This window comes from Epinephelus lanceolatus, chromosome 12 (genome assembly GCF_041903045.1).
Source record: "Epinephelus lanceolatus isolate andai-2023 chromosome 12, ASM4190304v1, whole genome shotgun sequence".
NCBI lineage: Eukaryota > Metazoa > Chordata > Actinopteri > Perciformes > Serranidae > Epinephelus > Epinephelus lanceolatus.
The window spans coordinates 25,263,512-25,275,660 of NC_135745.1; the positions used below are offsets into that span (position 1 = coordinate 25,263,512).

General features: G+C 41.4%; 2 protein-coding genes across 2 annotated transcripts; one reads left to right on the forward strand and one right to left on the reverse strand.

Annotated features, from left to right (window-relative positions):
• On the forward strand, positions 1 to 2,167 carry LOC117271897 (transcription factor Jun-like). Its single transcript, XM_033650430.2, has one exon. The coding sequence runs from the start codon at positions 396 to 398 to the stop codon at positions 1,353 to 1,355; it is 960 nt and encodes a 319-aa protein (XP_033506321.1). The 5' UTR covers positions 1 to 395; the 3' UTR covers positions 1,356 to 2,167.
• Positions 2,168 to 6,828: 4,661 nt separating this feature from the next.
• On the reverse strand, positions 6,829 to 11,435 carry tada1 (transcriptional adaptor 1). The gene is made up of 8 exons (XM_033651183.2): positions 11,315 to 11,435; positions 10,692 to 10,783; positions 10,530 to 10,595; positions 8,998 to 9,092; positions 8,575 to 8,787; positions 8,089 to 8,240; positions 7,808 to 7,964; positions 6,829 to 7,127 (listed from the first exon to the last, which is right to left on the reverse strand). The coding sequence occupies exons 1-8, from the start codon at positions 11,395 to 11,397 to the stop codon at positions 6,975 to 6,977; spliced, it is 1,011 nt and encodes a 336-aa protein (XP_033507074.2). The 5' UTR covers positions 11,398 to 11,435; the 3' UTR covers positions 6,829 to 6,974.
• Positions 11,436 to 12,149: the final 714 nt, after the last annotated feature.

Consider the following 12,149-nt stretch of genomic DNA (forward strand, 5'->3'; position numbering starts at 1 on the left):
TAGAGCTGCAGCTTAGAGGTGGATAAAGTTCGTCTCCACGTTGGAAGTGATAGAAAGTATTATCCCCGTCCAGGCACTGTTTCTGCTTTTTTTGGGGGGAGGAGGATCAATCAAAGCGGATACTTGAGGTGAGGAGACACGGAGGCTCGGCGGCGGCGGAACAACCGGGGCTTTTTGTTGGATGATCGCGCGGTTGACGAGAGAAAAGTTTTCTCAGGACACGAAGTTGTCAAGTGAGTTGAACTTCAACAATAGGCGGACTCTATCACAAGACAGTCGAGAGACAGGGAGTCACAGGACACATGTAAACACTTGATCCTGGACTTTTTATATCTAGAAAAGGAGAACAGACTTTATTGAAGGTGATAATAAGAGCCTGATAATAAAAAAACTTTATGTCCAGAAAAATGGAAGCGACCTTCTACGACGAAGCCGTGAATGCCTCCAGCTCTCAGCATGACGGGCCGACAGTGTATGGCTTCAACCCCAAAACCCTCAAACAGACCATGACGCTAAACCTAAACGACCCGAAAAACTTCAAGCCCCAGCTGAGCGCCAAGGCCCTGGACATCCTGACGTCCCCTGATGTCGGCTTGCTGAAGCTGGCCTCGCCTGAACTGGAGAGGTTGATCATCCAGTCCTGCAGCGGGCTGACGACTCCCACCCCGACCCAGTTCGTGTGTCCCAAGAACATCACCGACGAGCAGGAGGGGTTCGCGGAGGGGTTTGTGAGGGCACTGGCGGAGCTGCACTATCACCAGCAGACACCCGCCGTCCACCCTGACGCGCAGACCGGCGCGGCCACCAGCATGGCATCCGGCTCTGCTGCGTCTGAGAGCGGCGGGATTCCCTACAGCTGCACGGTGCGCGCCGACCCACCGGAGTACACAAACTTGGGGGCTTTCAGCCGGGGTGTGGGCTCTGCGTCTGCACCTGCCAGCGACAGGCACCCACCTATGAGTTACCCAGCCGCCCCTCCGCCGTCCCACATGGACCTGGCGGCGGCGGCGCAGCACCCGCGGCTACACGCGCTCAAGGAGGAGCCGCAGACGGTGCCCGAGATGTCCGGCGACACCCCGCCTCTCTCCCCCATCAACATGGAGAACCAGGAGCGCATCAAAGCGGAAAGGAAGCGCATGAGGAACAGGGTGGCCGCGTCCAAGTGCCGGAAAAGGAAGCTGGAGAGGATCTCCCGGCTGGAGGACAGGGTCAAAAACCTGAAGAGCCAAAACACGGAGTTGGTTTCCTCCGCCAACGTCCTCCGGGACGAGCTGGCTCTGCTCAAGCAAAAGGTCATGGACCACGTTAACAGCGGCTGCCAGCTCATTTTGACGCAGCAGCTCCAAGCTTACTAGGGACAAGAACCAAGGGACATTTCTTGGGGACCAAATGCAGCTTACAGTGGCCTGTTCAGCCATGTGGGGGAATCCCTGCGTGACTTTTCCACCAAATCATCCTCTCAGGCTGTGTCCACTAAGTTTCTGCAGACAAAGAGCAAAGAAAAGAGACTGAAAAGACTTGTGATGATGAATGAACAGAGCAGAGGCCACCAAACTATTGCACAGATGGACAAAGCTCAGAGGAAACCCCCTCTGATGGGACTTGTTAGATATTTCTGTCAGTTTTATCTTTGTTTATTTTCCACTCAGAAACTACAAGAAATGTGTATTGAGTCGAGCCAAGGTAGCATGGCATGTATCCACACCTTCAGCTAATTTTAAATTGATTAAGTCCCATGCAGCCCTGCGCCCTGACAGACACCCAGAGCCTGCGTGGGATCATATTGCAAATGGACAGAAACACAATGTGAACGAGGCGTTGCCCTGCAGATCTCCCACTATGTCAAGTAGCAGTGTGTGTGCATTTAGACTTGAGTCCAGCACTGAGTATCCCACCAGCGACTTTACAGTATGTACAGAGTAACACTAACAAAATAAGTCTCACACCTTTACGCCAGGACTCTTATTGGTGCGTGTGTGTAGCGTTTACTGACAAAGAAACTGCCTTATTTCTTAACCCCTTATGTTCATACAACTTTGTGATAAAGGTGTAACTGATGTTAGACCTGAAATAACACTTTGTAATATTTGTACGCTGTTTATTTTGAGCACTTCAGACTGTAAATATGACGAAATAAAATTGTTGGACACGCGTGACGTGTGAGTAATTTTGTGTCTGCTGAATAATTAATCATCGATACAGTCTCACAGAGCTTTTACATCAAGTGTTTGTTATTGACGGAACTGGGGCGGACGGGATATTGAGTCACCAGTGCAGCGTGTTGCGCGTGTCATGGTTGGTGAGGCTCCGCGGCCGCTCATTGGACAGCGAGGTGTCGGAAGTGAGCAGCAGGTAGCCAAATAAGGCAAGAGGTCTCCGATGCGCAGTGGGACGGCTGTGTATATGTATGTGTGTGTGTGTGTGTGTGTGTATGAATCACCGTCCCCCCACTACAGCTGGTGACTCAAAGAGGAGACCTAGGAGGCATAGCAGATTTGTTTACACACTTTAGGACTGTGTTGAGGAAGTATAGACCTTTTACTTTAGAAAAAAAAAAAAACTAAAACTAAAACTACTCGGTTACAAGTAAAGTCCTGTATTGAAAGTTTAACCTAAGTATGTAAATATAATCAGGAACGTACAGTATTAAAAGTAAAATTACTCAAAATAATGTTCCCTGTGACTGTTATTTTATATTATTGCTGTTGTTGTTTTATGTATTTTTTTAAAATCATTTATTATTATTATTATTATCATTATTACTTTCATTATTATTTTTTAAGTACAATCAAGCACAATAAAAAAATTCTCAGTGTTGAGTAAAAGTACTCAAAATAATTTCCCCTGTGACTGTTATGCTATATTATTATTATTAATATTTTTGTTGTCATTAATGGTAACAAAAATACAATCTACAATTATTATTAATTCATTCATTATTTATAAAATATTAGTATTATTAGGCCTATTATTGCTAATGAAACAATTAACCATTTTCATTTATATCTAATTATTACTATTATTATTTTTAAAAAGTACAAATGCCACCCTGTAAAAATATACTTTATTACTAGGAAAGTAATTACAGTATTAAAAGTAAAATTACTCAACATAATGTCCCCTGTGACTGTTATTATCAGTATTTCTTCTTATTGTTGTTGTCATTAATGATCATAAAAATAAAATTTACATTTTTTATTAACCACTATTTATTTAGTCATTTATCATTATTGACAATAACATCAATTAACAATTTTTATTATTTATTTTTACTATTTCTTCTAATTATTTATTCCTTTTTTTTTTTTTAAGTACAAATGCCACCCAAATACTATGTTACAAGTTAGTCAGGAGCATATTTACATTATTGAAAGTAAAAATACTCAAAATAATTTTCCCTGTGACTGTCATGCTATATTATTATTATTATTATTATTATTATTATTATTATTATTATTATCACTACTACTACTACTACTACTACCAAAAAAAAAATTAATACTTGTTTTTACCATTATTTATTGATAACTTGTATACTTTTTGTATAGTGTATACTTTTTCCTTCTCCTTTGGGACATGTATTTAATAATGTAATGTATTTAATGCTCATTTATTTTGTTTGAGAATTTGTTTTCTGAATTTTTTTTAGGATTACTATTCACTTTATGTTATTATTAGTTAATTGTAATTTCTTTCTTTTCTTTTTTTTTTAAAGTATGTTTGAAGTTAAACCAAATTAAATCAATTAAAGCCACACGCAGCATTTAACAGGGTCCAAGCAGACAGCACATATTTAAATGCTTGTTTTTGTTTCTTGTTTCAAGACGCAAAAAACTTTTTAACAAATGTTTCCTTAAAATTATTCTAGGTCGTTGTTACTTTATGCTGTTGCTCTACTGATGTATATAAATCTACTTTGAGAAACATCTGACATGGCTTATAACCTCCTGTGAAACCATGTTGAATTTTTATTTAGTTCAAAATGTGGAATGCATCCCATGTCCGTTAATTTGTACACTAACAGTCCTACTATGTGAGAAGTGTCTTAAGTTATCCTGTAAAATGCAAAGATTCAGACACCTGCAGGACGGCAAAAGCAGTGTTTAAACTCTTAACCTTTGTATTTCAGATCAACCACCTTACCACTTGACTACTGAACACATCAGCTGATCTCTGTTGGTCACAGTAGGTTTGACAGGATGGATTATAACTAAAAGCTAGAGAAGTAAAAACTACAATACTTACCCCTGAGATGTAGTGGAATAGAAGTAGAAAGCAGCCTGAGGAGAAAATATTAAATTACAAGTACATCAAATTTGTACAGCACTTGAGTGTGTAACTTGTAAAAAATGCATTTTATTTATTTGCTAAACTACTGTCTGTAGTTACAAATTTACAAAGGTTTGCGTAAAAAAAATGTACAACTTTATACACATTTCAACCTGAACTAAATGCTGCACACAAACATGGCAAACAGATGAAATTCAAGTGCACTGAGACGTTAAAAAAAACTTTTAGCTTAATCTGTACACACATGGAGGACCACCAACACTGACGGACGCTCGCTGGCCTTTAAACCAGACACCAGTAAATGTTTCAGGATTACTTCGCAGACAACTTGATGGCAAGTTCACGACGGGCGTGATGACACAGGACACAGCTGCCTGGCACATTTTAAAGGACCCTACACACCCACAGCAAACACACACAGGTGCTTTCACTTGATGTTTGATTAGACCTCTGTCAGGATCCTGTGCTGACAGCGCTGTATTGACATTTCTGTTGTACCTGTTGGAGCGGGATGATTTCCAACTTTATCATTCTTCCTTGTAGATGAAATAATTCTCATCATAACGCTGCACCTGACGAGATGAGGCCAGGAACAAGAACAGGGCCCTAAAGACTATATGCAGTATGTTGTGACCTGTTGATGTACACAATGCTACATGATTAGATACTGATTGATCTGTGTTATTGGGACATATTTTAAAGAGATAGTCCACCACAAAATCAAAAATACATATTCTTTCCTCTTGCCTGTAGAGCTATTTAACAGTCTAGATTGTTTTTGTGTGAGTTGCTGAGCGTTGGAGATATCAGCCATTAAAGTTGGGTACCAAACTTGGTGCTTACAAGGGTAACGAGTTGGTACATTAAATCCACCTGTGCCAAATCCGTACCTGAGAGCACATAAGAGGCAGAAGTGCCACGAAGCATCCCAGAGCCTGGAAGCCAACCGGATTCAACTTCAGACAGGAGACTGAAGCCTCTTGAAGCCCACCATGGAGCTCCACCAATGCTATGTTGGCTTCCCAGCAAGCAAAAAACCATCGCTGCACTGCCAAGTTACTGTAATAGTTTGAGCATCTATTTTCCTTGCTATGGTATTTTAGTAATAGTAGGCTAGTATCACAAGCCGCCACAAAGAGACAGAGACAGTAGATCAGAGGAGCAGAACTGCCTCTCGGGAGCCGTACACATGCTGCGTTTTTTGAGCCCTCAAATTCATTGTTTTCAATGTAGATGCATGGCACGCGTGCTCAAACGCCAGAGCAATGCCGTTGTGGCACGCGTGTGTTCCAGAACACCTATGTTTCAGGGCACAATGGCTGCGCCCTGAGATAAATGGAGTTCAACTTCTGGAACGCAGCAGGATGCACCACATGTCGTGATGAGGACCAACCAATCACAGCCGACAGGTATCTTTCCCTTCTTCTGTAAAAATCAAACTGTGGTAAATATGAAGAAGTTGATCATTTTAGTTCAGGGCTGTCAGAGCTTTACATCTGTCCCATGGACAATATTTTTGGCCCAATAAGCACTTACAGAGCAGCGCCTGGAAGAGCTCTGCACTTAGAAGAAGATGTTAAACAGACAGATAAAGATGCGGCATGTGTACGGCCCCTTAGTCTTATACGTCACACCTGAAACTTGTTCGAAAATTACATTTATGTTATTACTAAAAGGGACCAAAACATTGTACTGTATGGTATTGGTCCTGAATTTCAGGTACTGGTTCAAATGTAAATGATACCAAACCCTATCAGCCATAGAGATGTCTGCCTTCTCTCCAATATAACAGAACTAGATGGCACTCAGCTTGTGGTGCTCAAATCTCCAAAAAATACATTTGAAAAACTCAACATCAATGTGTCTTTCCAGAAATCATGACCTGGTTACTCAAGATAATCCACAGACCTTGTTGTGAGAAGTTTCGTGTAGGAACTATTTTCTTTCTACTGAACTACACCCGTCAACCGAATCACGGCACAGAAGAAAGTGTGCATCTACTGCTAGCTCACCTAGCACCACTGAGCTGGCTAACGTTACAGCTCAGCTGAGAAGGACGCCATTAATTTTCTACATCTCACAATGTAATGAGCCTCTCGTCCATGTGTAGATGCCTGCGTCCTTCTGCACGCTAGTACGGCAGTTACTACCTAATAGTTCCTACATGAAACTGCTCCCAACAAGGTCTGTGGATTATCTTGAGTAACCGGGTCATGATTTCTGGAAGCACCACAAGCTGAGTGCCATCTAGTTCCATTATACTCGAGAGAAGGCAGACATCTCTACGACCGATATCTCCAACACTCTGAAACTCACACCAAAACAATCTAGACTGGTAAGTAGCACTACAGGTAAGAGGAAAAATATGTGTTTTAGATTTTGGGGTGAACTGTCCCTTTAACAGTTGTGGTGCATATCTGACACCGAAAAATTAACACCTCTGGCCCAGGACCTTATGTTCCTGTCAGGTGCTTGTAGCTGCTGGTGTATCCTAAGATTAAATTCTTCCATTATTTTACCACCAAATGATAGTTAGTCTTCTGCCAAAATGTCTTGGTGGCACAGACTAAAATAATTAGCCAGCTGGACACACTGTTCCTATCACCCGTTTCCATGTGGGGATTACTTCTGTGTTTGTTCCCGATGATATCTGCAGTCCATATAAAGTCCTGCGTCAGTGGCTCTCAGCTGACGAGCATGCCTTCCTTTGCAGCGAGGCGCTGCCGGTGTACGTGGTCCTGCTCTAGTTCTTCGTGGCTCGGGTGCCAGAGCCGTGACAGGATGCGCTCCATGTTTAGGGCGTACATAGTGTGGGAGGGCATCACACCGTGGTGAACCTAAATCAGACAAATATCACAGGGAGACATTTAAGAATACAAACCTCTGATGGTTTCATGAGGGCAGGCCAGGATTACTAATGTGGACAGATTCAGTAACCATAGTGGTCCAAGCACAGTTAATGACATGAATTAAAACATTTTAGAATATTAACAAGAAAGTATGACTTATATTGTTTAAATATTTACTTCATTGGCACTAGTCACCCCCTGACAGCAGCAGGGAGTTTGCATCGGAGCCGGTCTATTAGAAAAATCACTCAACTCAGCGCACGAGACAAGAAATGGAAATGAGGAAAGCTAACAAAATACTGAAGTCAAGAGGGAGACTGAAACAAACTTATTATATTAGGCAAGAGTTTTTTTAGCCACTGAGCTCTTGAGCAGAAACTGTTCAGAAACCATTTGTGTTATTGTTTGCCAACGTTGTGTTATCAATGTGCTAAGTGACTCTAGCATCTTGAATTTACCCAGACAGTCTTCTGGTTTCCATTTGTTAATGACATATACAGACTACCGCCGCCTCCTGGTATGGAGAATCATTTCCTCTCATGCAGGTGCAGAACATATACGTGCTGGTAGTGTGACTTAGCGAGACACACGCCATGTGAGGAGACGCAACAGTTGGCCTTCATCGCCACCAGTTCTTTGATGACAGTTTGGTGTGTCTGTACCTATACCTGTAAAGCTTCCAAGAGGTCGAACATGCTGATCGGAGGGAGGGGTGCGGGTAGACTGTCAGCAGAGCAAGCCAGTAAGTGAACAGCTTGCTGCTCTGCCTCATCTGGTGACACTTGAGGAGGTGGGCCAGCTGCGAGGGACGCGCTTGGAGGAGGACTGAAAGGAGGAAAAGGTAAAAATGATTATGGACTGAAAAACGTACACCAACATTGACTTCCTGATCTTATATAAAACCTGACCATGTTTATCAGCTAGTAAGAGCTAACACAGTTGTCCCTACCATTCAGTAACACTGTGATAAGCAGCAAGGCTGTTTTTCAGATAAGGCTGCGGCGTGACATCACTGCCGAAGGCGTAGGGGAAGCGACCATCTCGTAACCTGTACGCCTTCCTCCGGGTGATGACGGCGGTCAGGACGTCTTTCAAGTGGTGCTGAAATAAATCAGGGCAGTAAGTCAAGCTTTGCTCAGTCCTCTGGGTAAACACAGCTGTCAGTCATACTTATTAAGCTGTATAGAAAATAAATCTCTCCGCTCATTTTAAGTCTCTGCATGCATGTTAAAATATAGACTGCTAATAAAATGTTCAGGTCCATGTTGGGTTGGGCAATATAGGAAACGAAAGGAATACTATCTGGTCCAGTGATGTGCGGGGTACAAAGTACTCGACCATCCAGGTAGAGTATGACCGAATTCAGCATTATCAAAAGAGCTGTGGACCCACTGATCTGTTACACACACACGCCTTTCCTCCAGTTGCTACTAACCTCAACGGCATGGATCATGCTGTTGACGGCGTCGTCTGTGATGTTATCCAGCCCCAGCTCAAAGGCCGTCACCATCATGCGGGCCTCCAGCTGCCCCCGCGTGGGCAACAGCAGAGTGTGTGCACTGAGACGCAGTTCCTCCTCCTCACCTCCGACCTCCCGTGGGCTAAAAGGCTGGGCGGCGCTCAGAGGGTTCTGTGGCTGGAAACGATGCTGAGGGTGCAAACAAGACATACGACAAACATCAACATGATAGAGACAGGCAGTTGTTCAGGCATCTTGAGCTTAATTAGTTGCCACTACCCTCTAAAAAAACATTTTCACCCAGTCATTACTTGAGCAATTATCTTGTTTGAAAATTTGGCAGAGCTGCTGTTAACTCACCCAGCTTCTTCATGAATGAATATGAGAATAAATACTTACATCAAATTTCTGTCTAGAGGAACATTTCTTCTTCCCTTTTGGTTTTCCAGGCTTTGAAGCAGAGCCACCTTGCCACTGTAATGGCCCTGCGCCCTCTAGAGGACAGTAGAAGAACACATAACACAAGATGCAGTGAGGAAACACTAATGAAGATGTCATTTAAAATATAATTTCCCCAACAAATTTTTCTTGAAAAATAAATCACAAACAACGTGCTTGTGTGCAGTGGGTGGGTAATAAAAGTCTTGGGCGGTAGACCTGTGTCTGGTGGGCTTTAATGTAGTTGTACAATGTTCTCCTCTAAAGTAGAGGTATAAGTGCACAGTAAGTAAGTGGTGGACCGTTGTGTTGCATATTTTTTCAGTGCTTTGGGGACTTTTGTCCAGGGTACAATGACCACTAATAGTAACATATGCCAATATTTTAGGGATGCATACTCTTATCCTGATGGCTCACCAGCAGATGGAGACATGACATACAATACTTTTCAGTGTATAAAATATTAATTAACTATGCAAATTAAGAAAAAGCTGGCCAGTTCTGTTAGTTCATTCTAAAGCCAACATTGGCCAATACAGATAACGTGCTGATGTAATCGTGCACTCCCACAATTTTTTTCAGATCTGAACATTATAACTCTATAGCTGTTTGAGACCCCGGGCAGTTGCCTGTTTGCCTGATGATAAAGTCGGCTCTTGGGTTTTTTTCCCGTCAACCAGAGGGCATTTCCTGACCGTGAGTAGCTGCAACTTGGGTGTGTGATGCTAATATGTCATGGCTGGTGAAAGACACACAGCATCGAGTGTGAAGTTGTTTGCAATGAGTTGTTTGCAGTTCTTGAGAAACTTGTAAGCAGCAAAAACACAGGCGAAGCAATCAGATCGTTCCAAACAAGTATATTTTGAATGGGTACTGCTGTAGTTAATTTAACAAGGATATCCTTATTTCAAAGTGTCTGAAAACTATACTGCGCCAACACCAAAGACAATAAAATGTGGAATGTAAATCCAATTCATATCAGAGAACTAAACACTTACAGATCTTTCAGTAATTAAAACAATGGATGATTAACGCATACAAACATAAGCTCTAAACTGTTCTCTGCTGCTGCTATTTATATGTCCTGCTTTGCAGTGTTCTATTTGTCACTACTGTCTCTAGTGCCTTTAAAAATTGTACGTCCTTTTCCAGTTTTTAAATTGCATGTCCTGTTCTTATTGATGTGTTTAAATAAGCATTTTAAACTGTATACCCTGTTTTTTGTAACATCATGGCCAAGATGATGACTACAGATGAATAATAGGCTAATTCTGGCATGTTTATAACATATGTATTTATTAATTTGTGCTGTCCTCTCTTGTATAAACTTAACTGAAACTGAAAATCACATCAATACATGTACAAAAATAATAAACAAAGATGATTATTTTACAACAAATGATGGTACTTAAAGTTAGAATAAAATGTTTGTTTAAGATAAAGGCAAGCTCATGTGCAGTTTCAGAGGAAAAAAGCTATCTTAAAAATCTTACCTGGAGTGGAGACGATGATCTGACAGCGTGTGAGAATGGCCAGGAGAAAATCATTGTGGACATGGACTGTAGAGGAAGAGGGACGTTAATACATAATCAGTAACGCCTTCTCAGACAGCATCAACTTTTCAACAATATAAAGTATTATTCTTGCTTACTAACCATTCTCCTGTGCTAACAGGCGACGTGCCTCGATGTCAAACTCCTCTTTGCTGATCTTTTGTTTGAACCACAGCTTCAGGTTCGCCCAGTAGCTGTATGGACACAAACACAAAACATCAATACAGGGCAGAGTCTACTCCAAGAGATGAGATGCATTCACAATGTTATCATTTCACAATCAAACCTTTACTAGACATAATGCAGCCTTTCATCTCAAGCTTTTATCTCTTTTTTTAAATCATCTTTTTTTCGTTTAACGCTAACTCAATTTACATATCCAAATATATAAAGATAGCTGTATTTACACCATCCTACACACACGTTAAAATGGATTTAACAGATTAAATTCAACGTAACTAGCAACGTCACACTTCACGTTTGCTATCTGTGTCACTTCTTCCCGTATGAACATAATAAACACTGAACAATACACAAATATTGGCTCACTGATAACTGTTGCTGAGGAGAGATGCTGGAAACATTAGCAAGAGCTAGCAAGATGCTCATCTGCACATAGCTAGCTAATGGTAAAAATGACTTAACATTTCCGCGACAAACCCAGAAACGAGACAGAAAACATCACAAACATCGAACCACTCACACACAAAAAACATTTTACTCACTGTTTGACATTATCACCAATTGCATCCGTTAAATTCTTCTTTGCTATCTCAAGCTCGCTAGCATGGGCTGCCATGGCGTTCATGAAGTCCTACACTGACGTCATCATCCGGCGACGACAACTGCTTCCTCTTCTTCTGATGTTTAATGGCGGTCGGCTTTTAGGCGCATTACCGCCACCCTAAACAGGACGAAAAATAATAGCCGCCAATGAATTTTACATAAATAATGTTATCACAAACTTTACCTAACAATATTCAAATATTACTAATACGATAATATAATAATATAAGAATAATATTAGATGAATAATAGATGTATATTTCTATCAAATCTTAAAGCAACGCAAATAAATACATAGCAGACATGTTCTTAAATCTTAACAGATACGCATTTTAATTTTAGCTGGACTATCTCAATTTAAAACAAAACAACTTGTCTTTCTTCTGGCCAGATCAGAGCACATTTGTTTGTGAGAGTGAAATGCTTATAGAAGTGGCATGTTCAGGTAGTAAAACTACTCAACCACTAGATGGTATCATAGTATGATTTAAATTCTGCTAGGCCCAGACCACTCACATCTTTGTGCAGAGCAGCTGAACAAAAGAGGAATTGGACTAGACATTTGAAATTGGACATGCTTAGTCAAAGTATCAACACACATCACAGTAGCCGTGTATTTTAACCCCAAATAGTGCTGCAGGAACAACTTCTATTACAGCTCAGCATGTGTTGCTGCTTATTATTTTTGAGAATTTAGTTCCAAAACATGAACTGATATGACCACAGGCGCGGGAGCTTTAGAAGATGTTTATCCAAGTGTGGCTGTGGGGTCAA